Below are 22019 nucleotides of genomic sequence, written 5' to 3'. Positions count from 1 at the left end.
CTGGATAGTCCAGGGCAAACTATACAATGCCACAAAATGCTATATCTTTAAATATGTATTTTAAGTCACTGTCCTTAATGGTTTTTAATTTCCTAGGTAACAGAAGTTTGCTTTGCTCTGTGTCCCACTGCTGCAGGGTTCTCCCTTTTTCTTTGCACCCACATTCCTAGACTCAATCACAGTGAGCCTATTTATAGCTCGCTTTAAAATCAGGGGCCTTATGAGGGTACAGAGAATGTCCGCATTCCTCCCGCTATGTTTCCCTCTGATTCTCACAACACTCTGGCCTACGGTGTATACCTCCAAGGTATGTTGTGTGCAGGCAAACAGTGGACTTCAGGGAGGCTGATGCGCAGGAGATCCGAGGCCACTTTGAACAGGCTTTGGTCTTGTCTACTTTGCTAGGCTTTCCTTTCTAGTGATGGGTGCACGTGAGTAGTGTGCCTATCACCATCCCTGTGCCATGGTCAGTGGTGGCATTGAACTGATTTGTTGTTTTAAGCGAGTTTTAGAGATATTTTTTACTAGAAGAATCAAACTGGTGGCAGGCATATACCTACCCCTTCCACGAGACTTGGTGTTAATTAGCTATATAGTGGGTATAGGAAATGATGAAGAAAGGCATTTCCTATGGAACAGAAAGGGGGTGTGGGGTCATTTTGGCTAGGACAAGGGGAGTAAGTTGCTGCCAGTTGAGAAATGCATGAATTCTTTCAGGCTACCAGTCCCAGGCAGTGTCATAAAAGGGACAGTTTATCAAATGGTATCTTAAAGGCCTAGAAGGGTCAATGCAGCTTTGGTGGAAGATTGTGCTCTTTTCCCCAGTGAAATCGCAAAGTCATTTTGGTTAGACTGGAATGCCGTCACCACCAAAGAAGTAACCGAAGTGATGAGAAGGGAAGGGGAGGACAGGGGACAGAAAAGGGATTCTTGCATTGTCAGTTTAAGTTCTGCTTTTCGGGCACGGTGGAGAATGCTGCTCTGCTCAACGCGTCCACCCTGCAGCCCTTTGGTCCACACACACACACACACACACAGGAATAAAAATTATCAACATCTTAATGTCCATCCGGAAGCCCGCATGAGCTCACAATGTGAAGTGATTAGCATAGTCAGGGGGAGTCTTTAATTAAAGATGCCATAGACAAGCTAACAATGGCCGTGAGTGTTGTTAATAGATCTGAGGAAAGGCACACCTTAATTCCATCAGAGAAAAGTTGCTGCTCCATGATCTGATTGCACATTGTACAGGAGCACCTATACTGTAATTATTTTTATTTGTGTGTGCCACCAATTTTATTGGCCGGGCTGGATGTAGAAATAACCCGTCCTATTAAGATATTTAATATATATCATCCTTTCTACTTGGCTTAGTTATAGCCTCATAAAAATGCCAGGAGAAGGTACCAGTCCACACTAAGACTGCCTCCATCCTTTCTTTTTTTTTTTTTTTTTAAGATTTATTCATTGATTTTGAAAGAGTTATCAGCGAGCTCGATCTTCCATCTGCTGGTTCACTCCCCAAATGACTGTAAGGGCAAAGCCAGGAGCCAGGAGCTTCTTTTAGGTCTCCCACATAGGTGGCAGGGGCTCAAACACTTGGGCCATTTTCCACTGCTTTTTCCAAGACAGTAGCAGGGAGCTGGAGCAGCACAAGTCAGCACCCACATGGGCTTCACCTGCTGTGCCACGACACTAGCTCCTGCCTCTGTTCTTTCTAAGACACCCAGCACCGCCCTTTGAAAACCTCAACAGTCAGGGCTGGCATCGTGGTTAAGCAGCTGTTTGCAATGCCTGCATCCCATATGAGCATCAGCTTGAGTCCTGGCTGCCTTGCTTCCGATCCAGCTCCCTGCTAAAATATGCCTTGTAAAGCAACAGAAGACTTTCCAAGTATGTAGGCCCCTGCCACCCACATGGGAGACCCACGTGGAGTTCCAGGCTCCTGGTTTTGCTGCTGATATTTAGGGAGTGCACTAACAGGTGGAAGACCAACCTCCCTTTATCTCTCTCCCTCTCTGTCTTTCAAATAAGAAAATCTTAAAACACTGGAAAATCAACTTCCTAACTCCCTGATCTGTAATCTCTAAGCTTTACCATAACAGTTTTCCAGGATTCCATGATGTTGCATGCATATATGAAGGGGTTCTAGAAGCTGAAACAATGCAGACGACCCCAAGAGCAGACATCTTGGTCAGACTGTGCACTGTGTGAGAGAGAGCAGTGGATCAAGAGGCAGCAGAGAGTGGTCCTTAGGTGTGAAAACCTCTCGATAAGCAGAAGACTGGGGCTCCAAAGAGGTCCACATGCTAATACCAGAAGCTGTGAATCTACTACCTTCCATGGAAAAAGGAGCCTTGTAGGTGTGATAAAGGTTTAAGATCCTAAGGTGCAAGGATGATCCCCAATTATCCATCTGGGCCCATTGCAGGGATCAGGAATGTCAGGGTCAGAGAGGGGGGGGGGGGGTTGGGGAGGTCATGGTGTTCGTTTGAGCTGTAAAATTGCAGGCAGCCTTGAGAAGCTGCAGAGGAAAAAGTAGATTCCTCCCTGGAGAGAAGGAGCACAGGTGACACCTTATTCTAGCTCTGTGACACCCCAGACCCACAGAGATGGAAGATAGGAAACTTGTTGGTTTAAGCGAGAAAGTCTACTGGAAACTAATACAAGCTTCTATTGCCTCAAGGCTGTTTTCCCAAATCTTTCTCCAATGTCTCTTCAGTACAATCTTAGCTCTCTTGCCAACACTGCACCTTAGCCTTCCCACTTTGGAGAATCTATGAACAGAGTGCTTCCACTGCCCACCCACTGCCACCACTGCCACAGATCAGTGCATTCTATTCCCAGCTCTGCCTCCAGGTTGAGTGTTGACATTGGCCATGACCCTCCTAGCCCCCATGCCAGGCACCTGAACAATGAAGGTGTGAGGCTAATTGTGGCTGGGTCCTTCCCTAGCCTACAGTGAAATGACTCTGTGAGATAGGATTCGAATTTCCTCCAGCGAAGGCTGTTCCCCCATTCAAATGTAAATGAACAAGCAACTGAGTAGATATAAAAAATGTCACAGAGGCATGATGCATGGATCCCCTCTTCCCCCTTCTCCCTCACTCGTATTCGCAGGGAGCCATCATTTCCCTTCTAAAAAATAAGCCCAACACTGCATACAAGATGAGACTTAAATTGTGTCTAGGAACTGGTGATTTACACATGATTTGCGATTCCTTTAGTATATTAATTGGTAAACACCCTATGAATGTGTATGTAAACTAAAGCCGTTTAACATATGCAAACAGTTTAATCTCTCAGTGTGGTGCTGCTCAAATTTCAGTAAATTCAGAAACTCCTAGCAATGTGTATGTAATCCCCCTCCTACCCCAACCCCCTTGGCGCCATCACAGCTTCCTGTGATCCTATTTCTGATAATACCGAGTGGGTGACCCAGATCTTCAAACCCCTTAATAGCCTTGCCATATGCTTCTGTCCTCAGTGAATTGCACTTGTTGCCTGTTAGAATCCACTGTTCTAACTGCTCCCTTCCCTGCCCCAACTAATGGGATACAATGGCTGGATGCATTACCACATTATTTCGAGTTGCTAATCACCCCCCAATATCCTTGCTTTATTAATGCACACGCTACGTAGAGAAAGGGGATGTGGGAACGGTCCCTGTACAGTTGAACTTTCCATCTTGGTATCTCCGCCAAGGCCCTCAGAGTCAGCATTTCACTTGGCAGGCGTCCACATTGCATTTGGGAAGCCTACCCTATATTTCACAGAACACCAAAACTCCACTGCAAGGAAAAAGTGCTGGTTCCTGGACCTTATCCCAGAAACACTGAGCCAAAATCCAGGAATATTATGTTAAATAAACTGCTGAGAAATTCAGAACCACATTGCAGTTTTAGAAAAGACGAATCTGTATAACAAAGAGATCCTGTGTTCACCCTTGTCTCTCCATTCTGCTCCTCTGTTCCCTACTCTCCCTTTCTAGAAGTCTATTTTTGGAAACCATACATGTCAGTTGCCAGAATTAAAATCTCCCAGGACCCCTAGTCCTATTGTGAGGCAGGAAAACCTGGCTTTGAAGAACCCAGGGTGGGTGTTGTGGTATAGTGGGTTGTATTGGGATGCCTGCATCCCATACTGGAGTGCTGGGTCCAGTCCCAGATACTCCCTTTCCAATTCAGCTCCCTGCTAATGCACCCAGGAGGCAGCGATGGTAGCTCAAGGACTTGAGAGTCTGCCATCCACTTGGGAGACCCAGATAGTGTTTCTGGCCCCTGGCTTCTGCCTGGCTTAGCTGAGATGTTGCAGCCACTTGGGAAGTGAGCCAGTGGATGGAGTTAATCAATCAATCTCATTTGCTGGCTCTTTCAAGTAAATACATTTTAATTGGGGGAGGGGGTTGGTAGGGAGAGATGGAGGGGACGCTTAGTTCTTCCAGAAATTCTACCAAGTTGTTTTCCCAGGGTTGATCTAAAATCCCTGGGTAGAGCTGGCATGTGAGACAGGTATCTGATGGAAAGAAAACAACAGAAATAATGAATCCTGAAACCTTGATTTTTATCCACAGCAATTTTCACCCACTAGGTCAAAATCTGAGGGTTTTAATGAAAAAATGGTATTAGTTAAAACTCCGTGTCTTGCTGAAGAACGGTAGGAGGCTGGAACTGCCGCACATTCTGAGCTCTAATTTTAAGACTACAGCTTCCATCTACCTGCCTTTTATGTCTATTCTATTAAAATATGATTTAATTATGTATCGACTCAGGACCTGACATAGCAAAGCTATCATTAGTCTCCTACTCTGGGTGAAGGTGACCAAACCTGCATTAATCTATAATATGACCATACGGCGGAAAGGAGGGAATGGTAATTACCCAGTGTTGCATGGCAGACAACAGCCACAATGCAAACCTCATCTCAAAACCTGAAACTGGTTGTTGTGCTTGAAGAAAATGACACGTTACAAGCCTCCCATCAGGTCAAGAAATATTGAGTGCAAAGCAAAATGCGCAAGGAGACAGCCCAGACCTGATGGGGTTGGCAGTTGCAGGCTCGAGGCTGACCTCCTTCAGCAGGACCCTTGGTGTATGGATGGATGCTGTAGAGTTTCACTCCCTAGGTGCCATGGTTTGCAGCCTCATCTGCAACAGCTCCATCACCCTCCACTGCACATTTCGTGTAGTGCTCGGCGGCCGCACTGACTGCACTGTAAGAATTCTTGAAAAATTCTCCAGGGGCCTCCTGTCTTCTTTCATTCAAATAATTTTTGGGGATTTATTTGTTTGTCTGAAAGGCAGTGTTAGAGAGAGTTTTGGTCTGCTGGTTCATTCCCCAAATGGCTGCAACAGCCAGCGATGGGCCAGGGCAAGGCCAGGAGCCTGGAAATCCATCTGGGTCTCCCTCCTGGGTGGCAGGGGCCCAAGTACTTGAGCCATCTTCTGTGGCTTTTCCAGATGCATTAGAGGGGAACTGGAGCATCTTGGGACACGAATCGGCACTCACATGGGATGCAAGTGCTGCAGGTGGCAGCTTAACCTGCTGTGCCAGAACACCAGCCTGGATGTTTTGTTTTGGTACACTTTCAAACTTAAGGAAAAGTTGCACAGATAATATGAAAAATTCTCAACTGTGCTACACTCATGTTCACAAATGTTTTACGACATTTTCTGTAGTCTTTTTTGAGTGTATGCACATAAACAAATGAATAAAATTCATGTGCTTGTTCAACCTTGGTGAACAAGATGTCTCTTTGCCCCAGATACGTCTGTGTGTATATTCTCCCAGACAAGCGATCCTCTCATATGACCACAGTGCAATCACCAAAACCAGAAAAATCGCACAGCTCAAAAACTGCTGCACAGGCCTCATTTGTATTTGACCTGTTCTCTGAATAATGTCCCTTCCATTAAAAAAAAAAAGTCCAAGTCCATTCATTCCAGTCTATTGTCATGTGTTTTTAATCCTTGAATGTGAAACAGTCTGGGAGTCTGTTTTGATACATTGTAAGAGGGCTGGTCAGTTATTTTTGCAGAATGCCCTTCCATCTGAGGTTGGCTGATGTTTCCTTGGATGAGATTTGTGTGGTGCAATTTGGAGCAGGATACCGAGTTCTGTTCTGTTTAGTGGGGAACTTTCAAAATTTGGGCTACGTGATTTCTACTCAGGTTCTCCCCATGAATATTTTACCCTTTCAAAGTAGAAGTGCCTGTTGGAAGAAACTTTGAGACCATGTAAATAGCTCTGTATCATCCTTCAAAACTTTCACCTAAAACATTAGCATTCATTTTTGATTTTTGACTGAATAATAATTAATAATATTAAATAGTATTGCATTTATGTTAATTGATTGCTAAATGATGGGTTTCTGCATGTTAGTTGGTTTTCCATTGTATGGAAGAGTTTTCCCTTCTCATTCACTCAGGTCAGTATTTTGTGGGTTCTTAAATTACTTAATGTGTTATAATCCTTTGCTACCAATATCTGATGCTGAAAATGTTGCAGATTTGGTTTGTGGGAATCCCTTTAATCTGGCCTCTATCTTTTCAACAAAGATTTTTTTGAGTCCTTATAATGAGCATCTATTGGGGACTCTGGGGATGCAATGATGAACAAAACAGGGAAAAAAAAAAATTCCTGAACTCATGGAGGTTACATTCTAGTTGTGGGAGGCAAAAGAAAATAATTAAGCAAATGGGTTAGTACATTAGAAAGCATTTAGTGTTGGGGAGAAAAAGCAAAGTGGAGATTAGTTTTGGGTAGAGGGAATGTTGCAGTTACCAGGGTCTGGTCAGGAAAAGCTGTATTGGTGGAGTCATTTGAGCAGAGACGTGAAGAGCTCATGGGAGCTAAATCCTGTGACTGGCTGGAGAAAAACTCTCCCAGACAGCACCCTGCCATCCAAAACTGCAGGGGTAATGGCAATAAAGCATGCAGCCAGTATCCTTGCCAAAGTGTGTTAAATTCCCATCATGCGCGTTATTAAGGTTTTGAAAATGTTGTTAAAGCATACATCCATACAATGACAGTTCAATGGATTAATTAGCCAGGTTAAAAAGCAGAGTTCTTATAGAAATAAATCTAGTTCCTCAGGTATTGATCTTTATCTGGCCATACACAATATTCTAACTGTACATGCAGTAGATTCCCCTAATCCACTCTTGCTTCCTGTGGTTTCAGTTGCCTGCAGTCAACTTTGGTTTGAAAATACTAAGTGGCAAACCCAGAAAAAAGCAAATCATAATTTTTTTTTAAAGATTTATTTCTTTGAAAGGCAGAGAGAGAGAAGTCTTCCATCCGCTGGTCCACTCCCCAAAGGCCCACAATGGCTGGAGCTGTGATAATCCAAAGCCAGGAGCCAGGAGCTTCCTCCAGGTCTCCCATGCAGGTGCAGGGGCCAAGGACTTGGACCATCCTCCACTGCTTGCTCAGGCAATAGCAGAGAGCTGGATTGTAAGTGGAGCAGCCAGGACTCAAACCAGCACCCATATGGGAAGCCAGCACTACAGGCGGTGGCTTTACCTGCGACATCACAGCCCCGGCCTCATAACTCATAAATTTTAAACTGCACAGTTCTTAGTAGCAAGATAAAACCTCACACCATCCCATTCCGTCCTGCCTGGGACATGAATCAATCCTTTGTCCAGGGTATCCATACTGTATACACTACCTGCCCAGTAATCCGTAGTAGCTTTCTCAGTTATCAGATAGACTGTTGAAGTGTCACAGTGCAAGTAGCCTAACACTAGGTCACAGTCTCATTCGTAGGCATTGAATCATCTTGTAGCCTCGCAAGAAGGGGGAGTGCAGTACAGAAAGGCATTCTGAGAAGAGACCACATTCATATAACTTTCATTCATATTACTTTCTATTAACTGTTGCTATTAATCTATTAATGAGACCAATTCATAAATTAATCTTTATTGTAGGCATATGTATACAGGAAAAGAATATGTCAGGGTAGTTCAAAAAGTTCTTAGAAGATGGAATTAAAAGATAAATTTCTTTGGGTGCAAAAAAATTGGAAAGCCATGTATAGTTTTTCATAATACTGATCTTCCATAAACTTTTTGAGGATCCCTTATAGAATATATAGTGTTTGAGCCCACCTGTCACAGTTTCCAGGATCGACTGGGGGGTCTTCAAAAATATCCTCCATGGGGCCGGTGTCATGGCACACTAGGTTACTCCTCCACCTGCGGCACCGGCATCCCATATGGGCGCCGGGTTCTAGTCCCGGCTGCTCCTCTTCCAGTCCAGCTCTCTGCTGTGGCCTCAGATAGCAGTGGAGGATGGCCCACATGCTTGGGCCCCTGCACCTGTATGGGAGACCAGGAAGAAATTCTTGGCTCCTGGCTTCGGATCAGCGTAGCTCTGGCCATTGTGGCCATTTGGAGAGTGAACCAACAGAAGGAAGACCTTTCTTTCTCTCTCACTGTCTGTAAAACTCTACCTGTCAAATTAAAAAAAAAAGTATCCTCCTTGGATAAGAGGTGAAGGGGCAACTGTATGTACATACATAGGTATATATAGACGGATAACAATGGGAAAGCCAAGTCCCATCAAATAGGGCTCTTCAGTGTACAGATCAGACTGGGGTTTGTGATACACTGAACTAGTTCCTATTACAGTTCTGAAATCACTGCTGTTATTAGTTATTTTTAGCTCCAGCAATTTCGGAACAATGTGGGTTTTTTTTCCCAGCAGGGATGCAAGTCCTGCCTGGTCATGTATGATATAATGTGATAAACTCACATGCCATCTGTGCTTTTCTGACAAAGCCTCAGTTTTGCCCACACCTAACTGAAGGCTTTTGTCCTCAGCCCTCTGTGCTCAGATGTCTTGCGTCTGTATCCATGACTACAGTTGGCCTACATCTTACCCTCATCTTGCCTTGGGATATCACCAGAGCCAGCAGCCTAAGCCAGAAATCTCCTAGTGACAATGGAGAAGAAAAGTACAATCTGCCTACAGAGGGCAGGATGCTGTGAGGAAGAAGTTGAGAATCATTTTGCTGCCTGAGCTTTGATTGACATCTCGGGGACCTTATGCTGCTAACACCTGCCTCCACAGGTGTGCAGAGGGCTTTCATTATTATTTGCAAATCTCCCTGATTGCGACAGATAGAAGGTGGCAGAGAAGGGCAAATTATTATTAATCATTGAAGAAACTGGCGAGATTAAGTTTTGTTCCCTCACCAGAGAGAGACCGACCCCCACCCACAGACTCTGTTTTCCTGGTAGGAAGATCTGTACATCTTGATTTACTTACACGGTACTACAGAAATGCCCAGTGCCTGTTTAATGCAAAACTCTATACCACACTCCACCTAGTAGTCAGTGTCTGCCCTTCTGTGCCGGCTCCTACTCTTCATGTTGTGTAAGTTATTGCTAGAAGGAGTCTTGCTATTCTCAATGAGTGTGAGAGTTCATCTAATTAGCGGATTTCAGTTCATTTGGCATTGAATAATTCCCCAAATTCCCATATGTTTGAACAATATGTTCAACAAGGGGGATGATTCTCCGAAAGCAATTAAATAGTTCTTTTAGGAGAGCTTGTCATCGGTCACTCATAAGCGTCTCTGCCACTTCTGTGATGAATGCAGGTGACAGTTATGCCGAAAGCGCTTAACCCTCTCTGATGGCTGCTGGCAGGCGTCCACACGCACGCTGCCGCTCCGTGCTGGCTATAGCACACGCTGGACGCGCGGTCTATCCAAACCTCAAGTACATTGTTCTAGGCTCTTCAGCGGGAGCATTTGCTGTTGCCAGGGCACTGCTTTCCAATGCCTCCCCTCCTCACCTTCGCAGCTAGCAAGTAAATACAGTCATGTGTCGGCCTAATCTCTGTGTTGCTTGTATAGGAAGATTTGCCTCTGTGGAAGAGTGGACTTTGGAAGGCACCTCCAGTGCTTGCTGGGGAGGGAGGGAGACTGTGTAATGCTGTTCAGGTCTGTCTGGATACACTGCACACGAGACACTCGTGCGCTCGGTGAAAGGCCTTGGCATTTCTGCAGTGGCAAATTATAGATAACGAGCTCGAGTGTGACCATTACTCACTTGAGAGAGCACAGGAGGTGGCAACAAAAGCATTTCCGAAATTAACAACATGTTAGATGCCTTCATGCAAAAGCTGCAGGTGTAAAATCGCAGAAAAGGTGGCATCTTTAGATGCTATCTCTCATCTATTATGTTGCCCAAAGGGTCACCTGTCTCATCAGGGACAACATATTTAAATATCCTTCTAGGTGGTGTGAGTGAAGCTCTGATACACATACTACCTCCAATCCTAGAGCCTATGTGGCCAGGTTCAGTTACGAGTCCCAGGTTATTTTTGTATTTCTTATGAGTAAAAACCTAACAAAAAATATCACACAGCTTGTTTGCAAACACGTGTGCAGTTGGAGGAAAAATGCCCATAGACTTGTGGGTTCTCCTGACTGATGGTGAGCCTGTAAACCACCCTGCTTTTGTGGTTAGGGCCAGAGGTGGAAAACAGAAGCCAAGCAAATGAAAGGGAGCTGCATTCAGTAGAGGTCTTATCCCATACCACTTCTGGTTCACTTTCTTTTCTGTTTCACGACTTTGTATTTCCATTGTAAATGATTCATGATGCAGACAAATCTGAGCAGAGATTTGAGTGGCATGATTTTAATTTTAGACCTAACACAGGAAAGAGTTGAAAGATGTGTGTTTACGTATTTGATTATGCACATTTATAACCATCTACTGTGCTATCGCTGTACAATCCGTGGATTTCTGCATTGGCAGACAACAAATGCTTTCAAAGCTGGGATAGACATACTCAATCTGTGTATGTTTATAGTACTATTTTGTTCCATAATAATCTATGGTTTACTACCATTAAATACATACATACACATATACTGTAGAATTGTAAATATATTGCAAATATATACATACACATATATTGTAGAATTGTAAGTATATATTAAATATATATATACATACACATGTATTGTAGAATTGTAAGTATATATTAAATATATATATATATACATACACATGTATTGTAGAATTGTAAGTATATATTAAATATATATATATACATACACATGTATTGTAGAATGTGCTGTTAGGAAAAAGTTAGATTGCCAGGTCAGTCATTTCCATACAGTTCTTGGCTTTGGTCATGGATAACGTAGTAGAAAAGGCTTTAGCAGCTGGTTTGTGACCCACGAGCAAGATCCTCAGTTCTCCATGTCGGCCCAGTATGTGACATTTTGTTGATGTGTTTGTCACAACCTAGCTTTGCAATCGAGATTTAGGCTCAGCCCGCGTGCCTGAGCAGTTCAGAACGAGCGCCTGCTCTCCAGGCCAGTCCTTGGGGGGTGCCGTGCCGTGGAAAGGGATTTGGGTCAGCCCAAGGAAAGCCCCAGCCTGCAACTGGATTCTCACTCAGACACGCTGCCTCTCCCCTTCTCTCTCCCTGCTCTGTGCAGCCTGCAGTCAGACGGGTCTGAGGTGCTTCTGAGTCCTGAGGTCACCTGTGGCCCCCCAGACATGGTCGTCACCACTCCCTTTGCGCTGACCATTCCACACTGTGCTGACGTCAGCTCTGAGCACTGGAACATCCACTTGAAGAAGCGGACACAGCAGGGCAAGTGGGAGGTGAGAACCTAGTCTTCCTTTAAAAAAAATTGCATTTGGGTTTTCCCTATGGGTAGGTTTAACCTTAACCTTTTTTAACACAGTAAGTCAACTGTGAATTTCTGAGCGATTCCTTGTTGCCAAGGGTTGGTGGCATGTGCTTTATAACACCCTAAAGGCAGTGGATTGGTTTTCCATAAAAATGGAAGAGACAAGGGGTAACCCAGAGCCTTGAATCTGCTCTTAGGATAGAGTTGTAATTCCACATACAGACGTGTGCGCTTACTACCTGCACTGTCACCTTGCTTTGTGTTCTTTTCTGAATTGGTGTTACCCAGCCTCTGTGAAGGGACTGACGGGTTCAGGGCACGCAGGCTGTGTTGAGAAATGAAATTTCCATATCTTGTTCTATTCTGGGGGTTAAAATTGATCTATGTTTAAGAATTCAGGAATATAGTAGGTGCTTACTGTATGTTTGAATCAATGGATATTTAAAGAATTACTAGTGTCTTTCTCCCCATGTATGTGAATCCATGCAAAGTGACACACTGAAAAAAAGAACCAAGATGCTCTTTTTTTAAGATCTATTTATTTGAAGGCAGAGTTGCAGAGAAAGAGAGAGGCCTTCCATCTGCTGGTTCACTCCCCAGATAGCCGCAACAGCCAGAGCTGCACCGATCTGAAGCCAGGAGCTTCCTCTCAGTCTCCCATGCGGGTGCAGGGGCCCAAGCACATGGCCCATCTTCTACTGCTTTCCCAGGCCATAGCAGAGAGCTGGATCAGAAGTGGAGCAGCTGGGACTTGAACCGGTGCCCATAGAGGATGCCAGCACTGCAGGCGGTGGCTTTACCTACTATGTCACAGTGCTGGCCCCAAAGAAAGACACTCTTAAGAAAGAGGATGAGGCTATATAATAGGAAATTAGGAACAAGTGAGTTATAGCAAAGAAAGATTGCACTTGAATTACTATTTTACATGAATGCTCTGATCTGTCTGATAAGGATTCCTTTATGTCCATCTGAAGTGAGTTTGCAAGCAAGTAGGTAAGTGATCCTGTTAGAGGACAGTGAACTGTTCCAGCTAGCCCTGGGATCTGATCTCCCAGGAGGTGCCCCAGGCCAAAGAAGTAAAAGTAAAATTGTGTTTCTTTAGGAGAGGAAAATTCCCACTTGCTCCAGTGGGTTACAGCGACCTTTCCCAGCTGTGTGTCTTACCTTCCTTGTCCCAGAATGCAGTCTGCTCCTTATTCCATGCTGGTGTAACCACAAGCCACATCCTTGGGATGTCACTCCTTGGGATTTACAACGAAGCCACATTTTGATCTCCTTTTCATTAGGTGGGGACCTGCCTTGCTCTTGACCACTTTGATTTTTTTCTTGTTAGCACTTCCTCCCAATCTTTTGCCTCCAGATGGTGTTATGTTTATGCTCCACTAACCCAATCACACATTCCTAAATTCTTATCAGGGAGAATGAAATATTTTAGTGCATCTTATCCAGATCATCTATTGAATGGTCCCTCATGAGTGATTTTGGTGGAATGAAAGAGGATAAAATGTGGGACAGAATGTAAAGATTCAGGCTATTTAAAGGAGTCTTCTGAAATAGACCTTTGTTAAGAACACAAAGTGTGTTCATTAAGGTTAATATTCCACATGTTTCTTTTTTCAAACTTGACATTGAAAATTCTATGTTTTTGTTGATGTGTTCAGTGTAATTTCTGGCATAACAACCTAGTAAGTAGATGTCTAACATGCTGAACATAACCATTTTTTGAGTTTTTGATGTTAGCTGTTAGTCTGATAGAAGAGGAACATTTAATATCAAGACAGGTAAGACAATAAGAATATTCTGAAGATGTTTCTATTTATGTCTTCACAGAGTAATTTTAAAATCCCAGGTTGAGGTACTGTAACACACTTTTCCCCAACAGGAAGTGATGTCGGTGGAGGATGAATCCACATCCTGTTACTGCCTTTTGGACCCCTTCGCGTGTCACGTGCTCCTAGACAGCTTTGGGACGTACGCCCTCACTGGGGAGCCGATCACAGACTGTGCCGTGAAGCAGCTCAAGGTGGCGGTGTTTGGCTGCATGTCCTGTAACTCCCTGGATTACAATCTGAGAGTTTACTGCGTGGACAATACACCTTGTGCATTTCAGGTCAGCCTTTTCCCTCTTGTTCTTCTTATGGTGTCATGGAAGTACGGGGTTTCCTAGAGATCAGAGTTGCAGTGTTGAGAGTCTTGAAAATGAACCCTCACCACTAGTCTGGCTGGGATACCCATTTTGAAATAAGAGCTGTGTTACTGTGTGTCCAACAATGCAAAAGGGTCGGATGTACCTGACACTCCAAGGGCTAAATTAACACTTGCATAGACAATTATGTACTAAATTATAAAACTCACTAGGAGTGCAGAGTTCAGGAAATAGAGATACAGAGAAGAATCGGAGAGGAGGCTTTGAGAACCCTTTGCAAACTTCCGTAGATGGATGAGGTTTAAAAGAAGAAAGGGATACCATGTTGAAAATGGCATGAGCCACAGGAGCAGAGTTATGTGATGTGCAGAGGGCAGTGATAAAATTGCTTGAATCAACTGAAGGTTGTAGTTACAGAACAACAATTATAAATCAGATCTGTGACCAGGCAGCCACAGTTTATCCTGCACGCATAGTCTATTAATTATTAGGCTGTAAGGGCAGAGATGGTTCAAGGTTCCTTTCCATTTTTGGTGATTTTAATCATGAAAGATTCTTTTTTAAATGAGCTACTCAGGAGGAGTACGGTTTATTAATAGCAACAAGGAGATGCAGAGCCTGCCTGTGTAAGCTGTGCCCGTATGTAAATAGCACTGCTCTCCTGACACACCTCATTCCAGATCCCTGGCATTCCCATCCTGGGTCATTAGGTCCATTATGCAAAGCATTTCCTCAGTAATGAGATTTTTAAGACACTGGGCTGGAAAACTCATGTTTACCAATAGAAAAGATACAGTGACCTAAATCTGAAAGATAGGCCAGGAAAGGTGACTCGGTGCCAACCCTTGTTCCCATACCCGACCTGTCTCTTTGGTAGCACTGCTCTTTACAGAGGGCACAGCTAACTTTTGGCTGTCACAAAAGGAGGTTGTGCCATTCTGCACAGAACTTCAATTTCAGTAAACCTTGTCTCGTGATTTCCAGTTTCTACTCCATCTGCTCACCTACCCTCAATAACACAGTTTCTCCAAGACAAAATACATAACACAGGCATTCAGTAAAATAAAGAACAAATGACTCAATAACATTAATCTCAGGGTCATTAATATCAGTACCTGTTGTGAAATGCACTGTGAGTCCAGCTGGGTGCTCAGTAACTCACCCAGGTTTTCAAGGCTGAATTACCTGGAGTGATCATGGAGGCCAGCCAGTCTCTTGGCTCTCACAGATAACCCTCTGTTGACTAACGTGACCGTGAGGAGATCTCTACACAGCTGCCTTGCAAGGTAGCCCTCATGCCCACTTTGGAACTTTTTTTTTTTGCCCACCCCATGGTCTTACTTCTGAGTGTGTACCAATGAGATACACACTTGCGTAAGGAGTTTGTTCTCAGTGATGTTCAGATCAACTGTTTTCATTCTTGTCGATTGCTAGCAGATTCCAGAACAGCTCAACTGAGTACAGATGAGCATTCATCATAGTGGAAGTCGTGAATACAAGGCCCTAAACACCACTTTCCAAGCCACGTCCCTTCCTGTTGGTAATATCACCTGCTTAATCAGTGCCAGGGACTGCCTCTAATTGAACCCAAATGTCTTTATTTCGACATATTTCTTAAATTAGTAAGCCCCTACAATTTTGCTTCTGAGAAATGATTTTTCGGTGGAAATACTTTGGAATCCCATTCGTTATCATCTGTTTCCCTCCAGTGATTTTTTCTGTTTCTCCGATCATGTCAAGTAAGGCCGATTTTGAAGTTGAGTTTGGTTGTACTTGTGATTGACAGGATGTATGTGACAGCTGTCATGAGCAGCAAAGGCCGTGCATCCCCCTGGGGTGCTGACAGGTCATCAAGCTTGCTTGAATACATTTTCTGGCCCATAGGTAGATTAAAATACAGCTTGTAGCTTAGTCCAGCAGCAACCATTTACTACTACTCAAGTCATGGACTCCAGGTTTGTTTCTGAAAGGATCTTGCCTCCTGCACATTCATTGTGACCACTCTAAGCTCTCAAGTCATCTGTGTCATGTTTTCGTGGTTTTATATTTGATATTTAATAGGGAATTACTTAGCTACTGACCCAGTGAGATAGATCCACTTTTTAAGCCTCTAAAAAACTTCACAGATTCATGATAGCTCCTCCATCTCAGGCAGTGTGAATGGAAACATATGGTGTATATTGGTGACTCCCTTTCTATAACACTCAGAACCCTGACCTCCTCTTTGAAATTAGTACATACTTTTTAAAAAAAAAAAAGATTTATTTTATTTATTTGAAAGACAGCATTACAGAGAGAGGTAGAGACACAGAGAGAGAGGTCTTCCATCCGCTGGTTCACTCCCCAGATGGCCAGAGCTGCGCCAATCCAAAGCCAGCAGCCAGGAGCCAGGAGCTTCCTCCTGGTCCCCCACATGGATGCAGGGGCCCAAGGACTTGGGCCATCTTCTACTGCTTTCCCAGGCCATAGCAGAGAGCTGGATGGGAAGAGGAGCAGCCCGGACTAGAACCAGTGCCCATATGGGGTGCCGGCGCCACCAGTGGAGGATTAACCTAGTGCGCCACAGCACCAGCCCCAGTACGTACTTCTGCATGGAGCATTTCTGCAGGACATAGCCGCCCTGGCATCTGCTTCAACTCTCACTGTAATGAACGGTTAGTGGGGGTCAGGAGATAGATAAAAGCAATATTAGCTCCTGTCTTTATTACAGTGCATCTTCCAGCACAAAGAAGTGACAACAGACATGTGCACTTTACCTAGAGGGAAGCCTGACTACAGGCCATGCATGCACCTTTCATTTCGCTCAAATCCCAGTGGGAAATTAGAGCCCATGAAACACTCGAAAGCCCACCTTCTCTCCATGGAAGACCTTGCAAGAAGGAGAACTTCCACCCAGCTCTACCTGTTCAATTAAACTGTATAGAGCCAGGCAGCATAATGACCCCACCCAAGAGCACTCCTTTAGAGAATTTTGCAACTACACAGAAATGTTCTCGATTTTCAAGCGTGGCTTCCTTCCCCCATGCCTCAGGTTGGTCCCCTCTGCCGGCTTCTTATTTGTACTGGGATAGCTCGAAGTAATAGTAGCAGTTTCCTTGAATGAAAATAACTTAATACCTCCTATACTTGGTTCAGACACAATTAATTTAGATTCAGAATTTTGAAGATCTGTTCTGGTACATCAAAATTAACTCCTGTACGTGTCTAAAGAACAAAAGCATCATCTGCCCAAAGACGAGTGGAGAACAAGAAGGGGTAGACCACACACCTTTTTCCTTCCTGCCCCAATGTTTCCGGAATCACTGGAGCAGCCATTTGATGTTTGTGTGCTCAACATCACCCCTGATAAATTCCAACTGAAGGCTGGGGAACAGTGATAGATGTCCAAAGTAGTCATGTTTTAAGACCCCGTTCTTTGTCATTGTGCTTTATTGCACAACAAAACACACACAGCTCAAGCAAACCTCGACTCAGGGAAAGTGAGGCATTGAGCCCTTGCCTTACTTTATTGTAGAAAGACAAAGGGGAGCAACAGCAACACCTAGATGCAGATTTCCCCTGTGCCCCCACACTCCCACTCATTACCTACTTGGCGTTAATGTGGATTTAGAATCTAATTTCAAAGGATTTCCTCCAGATGTAGTTCTTGTGTTTATCAATAAGGCAACCCTGGGAAATATTGTTCACGGAGAGCATTTAAAGACAAACACTGCAGCGACATAGTGTGTGTGTGTGTGTACATTCAAACAGTTTTGTCTCATAAATATGTAAATTCAGCCTGCCTGTTGAAATATCCCTGAAGCACACCTGACTATTGCTGCCTGTCTCATTAAATCAACATAAAGAGCTCAGTGAGGCACAAGGCACAAATTTCTCCTGGCCACAGTTTCTAGAACTGGATGCCTTGTAACCCCCAGAAGTGAAATGAGGAAATAAAGTTGCGTGCAATACCACCGTCCAGAGCCTGTAGGTGCAGCTTACATCAAGACCCTTTTTTCTAGTTTCATTAATTCAAATATAAATTTCACAATGGAAGCAGAGATTTAACAGGAAATCCTTGCCATAGGGGAGGCAGATAGGAAAATCAAGTGCTTGTCGGAAGAAACATCCAAATGAGTGATGTAGGACTAACCTGGCAGGGCGCTTGGCATCATTGGTTTCCAAGCCTGGATGGGCATCAGAATCAACAGAAAAGCATTTAAAAATACAGAAGTCCAGGCTCAGCCCCTGAAAGTAATACAGTAAGCCATGGGCATGACTGGGAAACCTGTGTTAAGTGCAGTCCCTTCTAATTGGAGTGTGTAATAATGTTCACGTTTAGCCGGCGCCGCGGCTCACTAGGCTAATCCTCCACCTGCGGCACCGGTACCCCGGGTTCTAGTCCCGGTTGGGGCACCAGATTCTGTCCCGGTTGCTCCTCTTCCAGTCCAGCTCTCTGCTGTGGCCCGGGAAGGCAGTGGAGGATGGCCCAGGTCCTTGGGCCCTGCACCCGCATGGGAGACCAGGAGGAAGCACCTGGCATCAGATAGGTGCAGCGCACTGACCACAACGTACCAGCTGTAGTGGCCACTTGGGGGGTGAACCAATGGAAAAGGAAGACCTTTCTCTTTGTCTCTCTCTCTCTCACTGTCTAACTCTGCCTGTCCAAAAAAAAAAAAAAAAATCAAAAAAAGACCCTGGTTATATTTAAATTTCAGATCCTAAAGCAGAACTTTTTAAAACTTTTTGGAACTTTTTCCTCCATAATAGCAATTTTTTGAATTCCTAATATTCTCCTTACTGCATTTCTAGGACTATTTAGACAGTATATATAAATCCAGGGCAAATACAGACTGATTTATGTCATTTGTATACCTTGGTACCAATGAAAAACTATTTATGCAACAAAGAAGTTAATAGCAGTCTAACCTTGACACGACTCTAAAAAAAATGGCAGCCTAGTCTAAGGAAAGAGGAAATCCTAGTACAGAAGAACCTAGACTATGATCCAGGTGCCCTGTTCAGTCTTAGCTCTGTCACTAACCATGTGGCTTCAGGCAAATGACTTCCTTCTGGGGCCTGTGTTTTCCTCTGTAAATAAGGGGCTTAATGATCTAAATCTTCATTAAGTTCCTTTTTAGTACAACAATTCCATGTAGTTTCTAAACAATAAAGCAACCTGGCACTACACTAAGTAACACATGATCTCGAATAAGTTACTTCATCTCGTGATACCACTTTGCTTCCCCAGGCATTAAAGTGAGTTAGATTTAAAGAATAGGAGTGTTCTTTAGAGAGCCTAATTCAAATATGCTCAGAAGAGTCAACACTGTTATTATATTGTGGCTTTAATATGGTTTTAATAAGCGCATTTCTTATGGGTACCTGTTTCTAAGCTTGTACCAGAATTGCAAAAGGAGGTTAACATTCTCATAATTATTTTGTTTGCCTATGAATAAACCCAGGTAAGGAACTGAGGTCTTAAAAAAAAGTAAGTAATTCACCAACCACATAAAATAGTCCTTGGAATCCTATGTTCCCATCTTCAGTTTACAAAAATAGTACTCTTTTGAGTATATGTAGCCCCCAGAAGATTCTTAAATCCCTCAAGGCCTGGAGCAATGTTACTCCAAAATAAACCATGAGGCCCTGAGCATGACAATGTCATCATCACTAACCACGCGCTTTGCACCCTGGTATTCCATGCCATCTCTGTTTGGCCACCATGCCTGTTCACTCCCTGGAATGACTTCTTCCTCCAACCTCTTTATTCATTACAAAGTCCAAATGGAGGATCACCTCCTGCGCTCTCCTGACCTCCCCTCCCAGGCCTATAGGTGTTGTAAGACCGAGATGTCTGTCAGAATCAGAACCCCACCGTGGCGACACTCTGGCTGGAGTGTGAGCTCCCTGGTGGCACAGACCGCTTCATTTCTGCAAACTCGGTGCACATGTGAGTGTGACACTCACACAGTCTCAAAAGGAGGAACCAGTGAGCAGCATCTGCAAGGGGACTGATGTCTCCCCCAAGTAGACACTGAGAACGAGTTCCCTCTCATATGCCCCTGCCACTCTCCACTCTATGCAGCTCCCAGTTGACACCAGCTACTGGGTTTGGAAATCCACACTCTGGCTTTCTACTGTCCATGTGTTGGTATTTAACTTCAGCTACAATGGAAGAATCAGTTCCAGGATCCACCTAGCTACAGTGCAAGCCCTTTGGTACCCACTGGGCTACCATTATTGGCTCATGCAGAAAACATTTCCATCATCACCGAGTTCAGTGCTCACCTAAGAATCCCGAGAAACGGCCCTCCCTCTTGTAAGAGCAAAAGATGGGGAAATTCACATTGGATCTGAATCATTTAGTCCCCAGACTTAGCAGCCTACTAGTTCATGGGTGCAAGAAGGATAAGAGTTGGGGAGCATTTTCTTTGAAAGGTTTACAGTGGTTTTACTAATGTTATTCCACATTTAGAGAAGAGATAAACTAGCCTGCAAAGCTGCTATTACTGGTTTTTAATTGAAATACAAGTTGTATTTATAAATTACTCATTACTTCTTATAACCATTTTTAAAATTTAGAAAGATTATAGGGCATAAAGAATTTGAGTTTTGTATAAGCCAATTAATGGTGATTTTAAACTTGGATTTTGAGAGATTGCTTATCTTCAGTCACAATGAAAGTCTCATCCCCACAGTATGTGATACTTTACAGAATGCACATTTGGCCTATTATTTATCCTATTTTCTCTCCAATACAAATGTAAGTACCACAAATTTAGAACCAATTAAATTTTTACTCCATAGAATGTATATGGGCTATGTAAATATAATTATCCGAATTTCTCAGTGAAAGGTACAATTGCTTACCCAAGAGATTTAATTTTTTTCTTGAGCTTAAGTTAATAAACAACTTATTTTTTCTTGTCCTTCTGGTATGATGGCTTTTGTGAATGTTACTACAAAATAAACATGATAGATGTACTCTGGAACATTGATTTTAATACAAAAGAATACATACGAGGGTCCACACAGTGAGTGAAGCTACTGCTTGTGGCACTGGCATCCTATTTTGGAGTGCTGGTTGGAGTCTTGGCTGCTCAGCTTCCTGTACAGGTTCCTGCTGATGCACCTGGAAAGACAACAGATGATGGTCCAAGTCCCCGGGCCCCTCCGCCCATGCAGGAGACCAGGATGGAGTTTCTGGATCCTGGCTTTGGCCTGACCCAGCCCTGGCTGCTGCAGCCATTTGGGGAGTGATCCCGATTCAGCAGATCTTTCTCTCTCCCTCTATCCCTCTCAAATAAATAAATGTCTTTCTTAGAAAAAAAAAAAAAAGAAATATTGGCTAATGCCTGTGTTAGTGAAAGATAATTGCAGAGTAGGTGGGGCTGTTTTTTCCCTTACTGAGGAAAAAAGGTACTCTATCAGTTTAAGACAAATCCATCCCTTGACTGTGGCCCTAGTCAAATGAAATCATAGCCTTGTAGATTTGTTTCAGGGCAGGAGGTCTCTTAGTTTTAGAGAAAGGTGGCATGTGTTTAAAATCCTCAGCAACACAAGCATCTCCTTCACCACGTCCCTTTAACTCAGCACCCTTCCAGTGTTAGTAGCAAGCCTTGAAGGGAATTGGAGATGTCCATGAAGGATGGGCCAATACGCAGGTTGCCCAGTGCTCAGGGACTCCTGGCAGGGGCCGTGGACTTTGCCAGATGCTTCACACAGGTGCCTCTTTCCTTTCCTGCAGGAAGTGGTTTCCGATGAAAGGCACCACGGCGGGCAGCTCCTGGAGGAACCAAAGTTGCTGCATTTCAAAGGGAACACCTTCAGCCTGCAGATCTCTGTCCTCGACATTCCTCCATTCCTCTGGAGGATTAAACCATTCACCGCATGCCAGGTACTGGCCGCACGGTCTCACACCCACAGCTCTGCATCCCCTGGCACGCGTGTCACCACACTGCCAAAGGAATCTCATCTCAGGACTCTCTCGGGGATGCCACAGTGTGGGCTGTGCACAGGGAGTGAAGCTGATGGGCGCCCATTCATGTGTTTCTAACAGGTGGGAAATAAGGTACTTGCCAGTCAGGGGATGTGGAATTTCTCCCCTCTCCTATTAGAATGTTTGCTCAGTGTAGGTTGAAGATGGCCCGGTTAACAAGCCAAGAGCAAGGTTTGTGTGTTGATTTGTTTTCACTGAAAGCAGCTTATTAGGAGACATTGTTCTAATCA

General features: G+C 44.1%; 1 protein-coding gene across 2 annotated transcripts in view; it reads left to right on the top strand.

Moving 5' to 3' along the window:
- UNC5D (unc-5 netrin receptor D) overlaps positions 1-22019 on the top strand; it is a 564017-nt gene that overhangs the window by 510180 nt on the left and 31818 nt on the right. For both annotated transcript variants that reach the window (XM_062213086.1, XM_062213085.1), the window contains 3 exons: positions 11465-11633; positions 13545-13772; positions 21538-21687. In XM_062213086.1, coding sequence (XP_062069070.1) covers positions 11465-11633; positions 13545-13772; positions 21538-21687 — 547 coding nt within the window. The remainder of the gene's footprint in view (positions 1-11464; positions 11634-13544; positions 13773-21537; positions 21688-22019) is intronic.

Source organism: Lepus europaeus, chromosome 16 (genome assembly GCF_033115175.1).
Source record: "Lepus europaeus isolate LE1 chromosome 16, mLepTim1.pri, whole genome shotgun sequence".
Classification (NCBI taxonomy): Eukaryota; Metazoa; Chordata; class Mammalia; order Lagomorpha; family Leporidae; genus Lepus; species Lepus europaeus.
The sequence above is the reverse complement of the archived record's forward strand: the minus strand, read 5'-3'. Positions and strand labels throughout refer to the sequence as shown.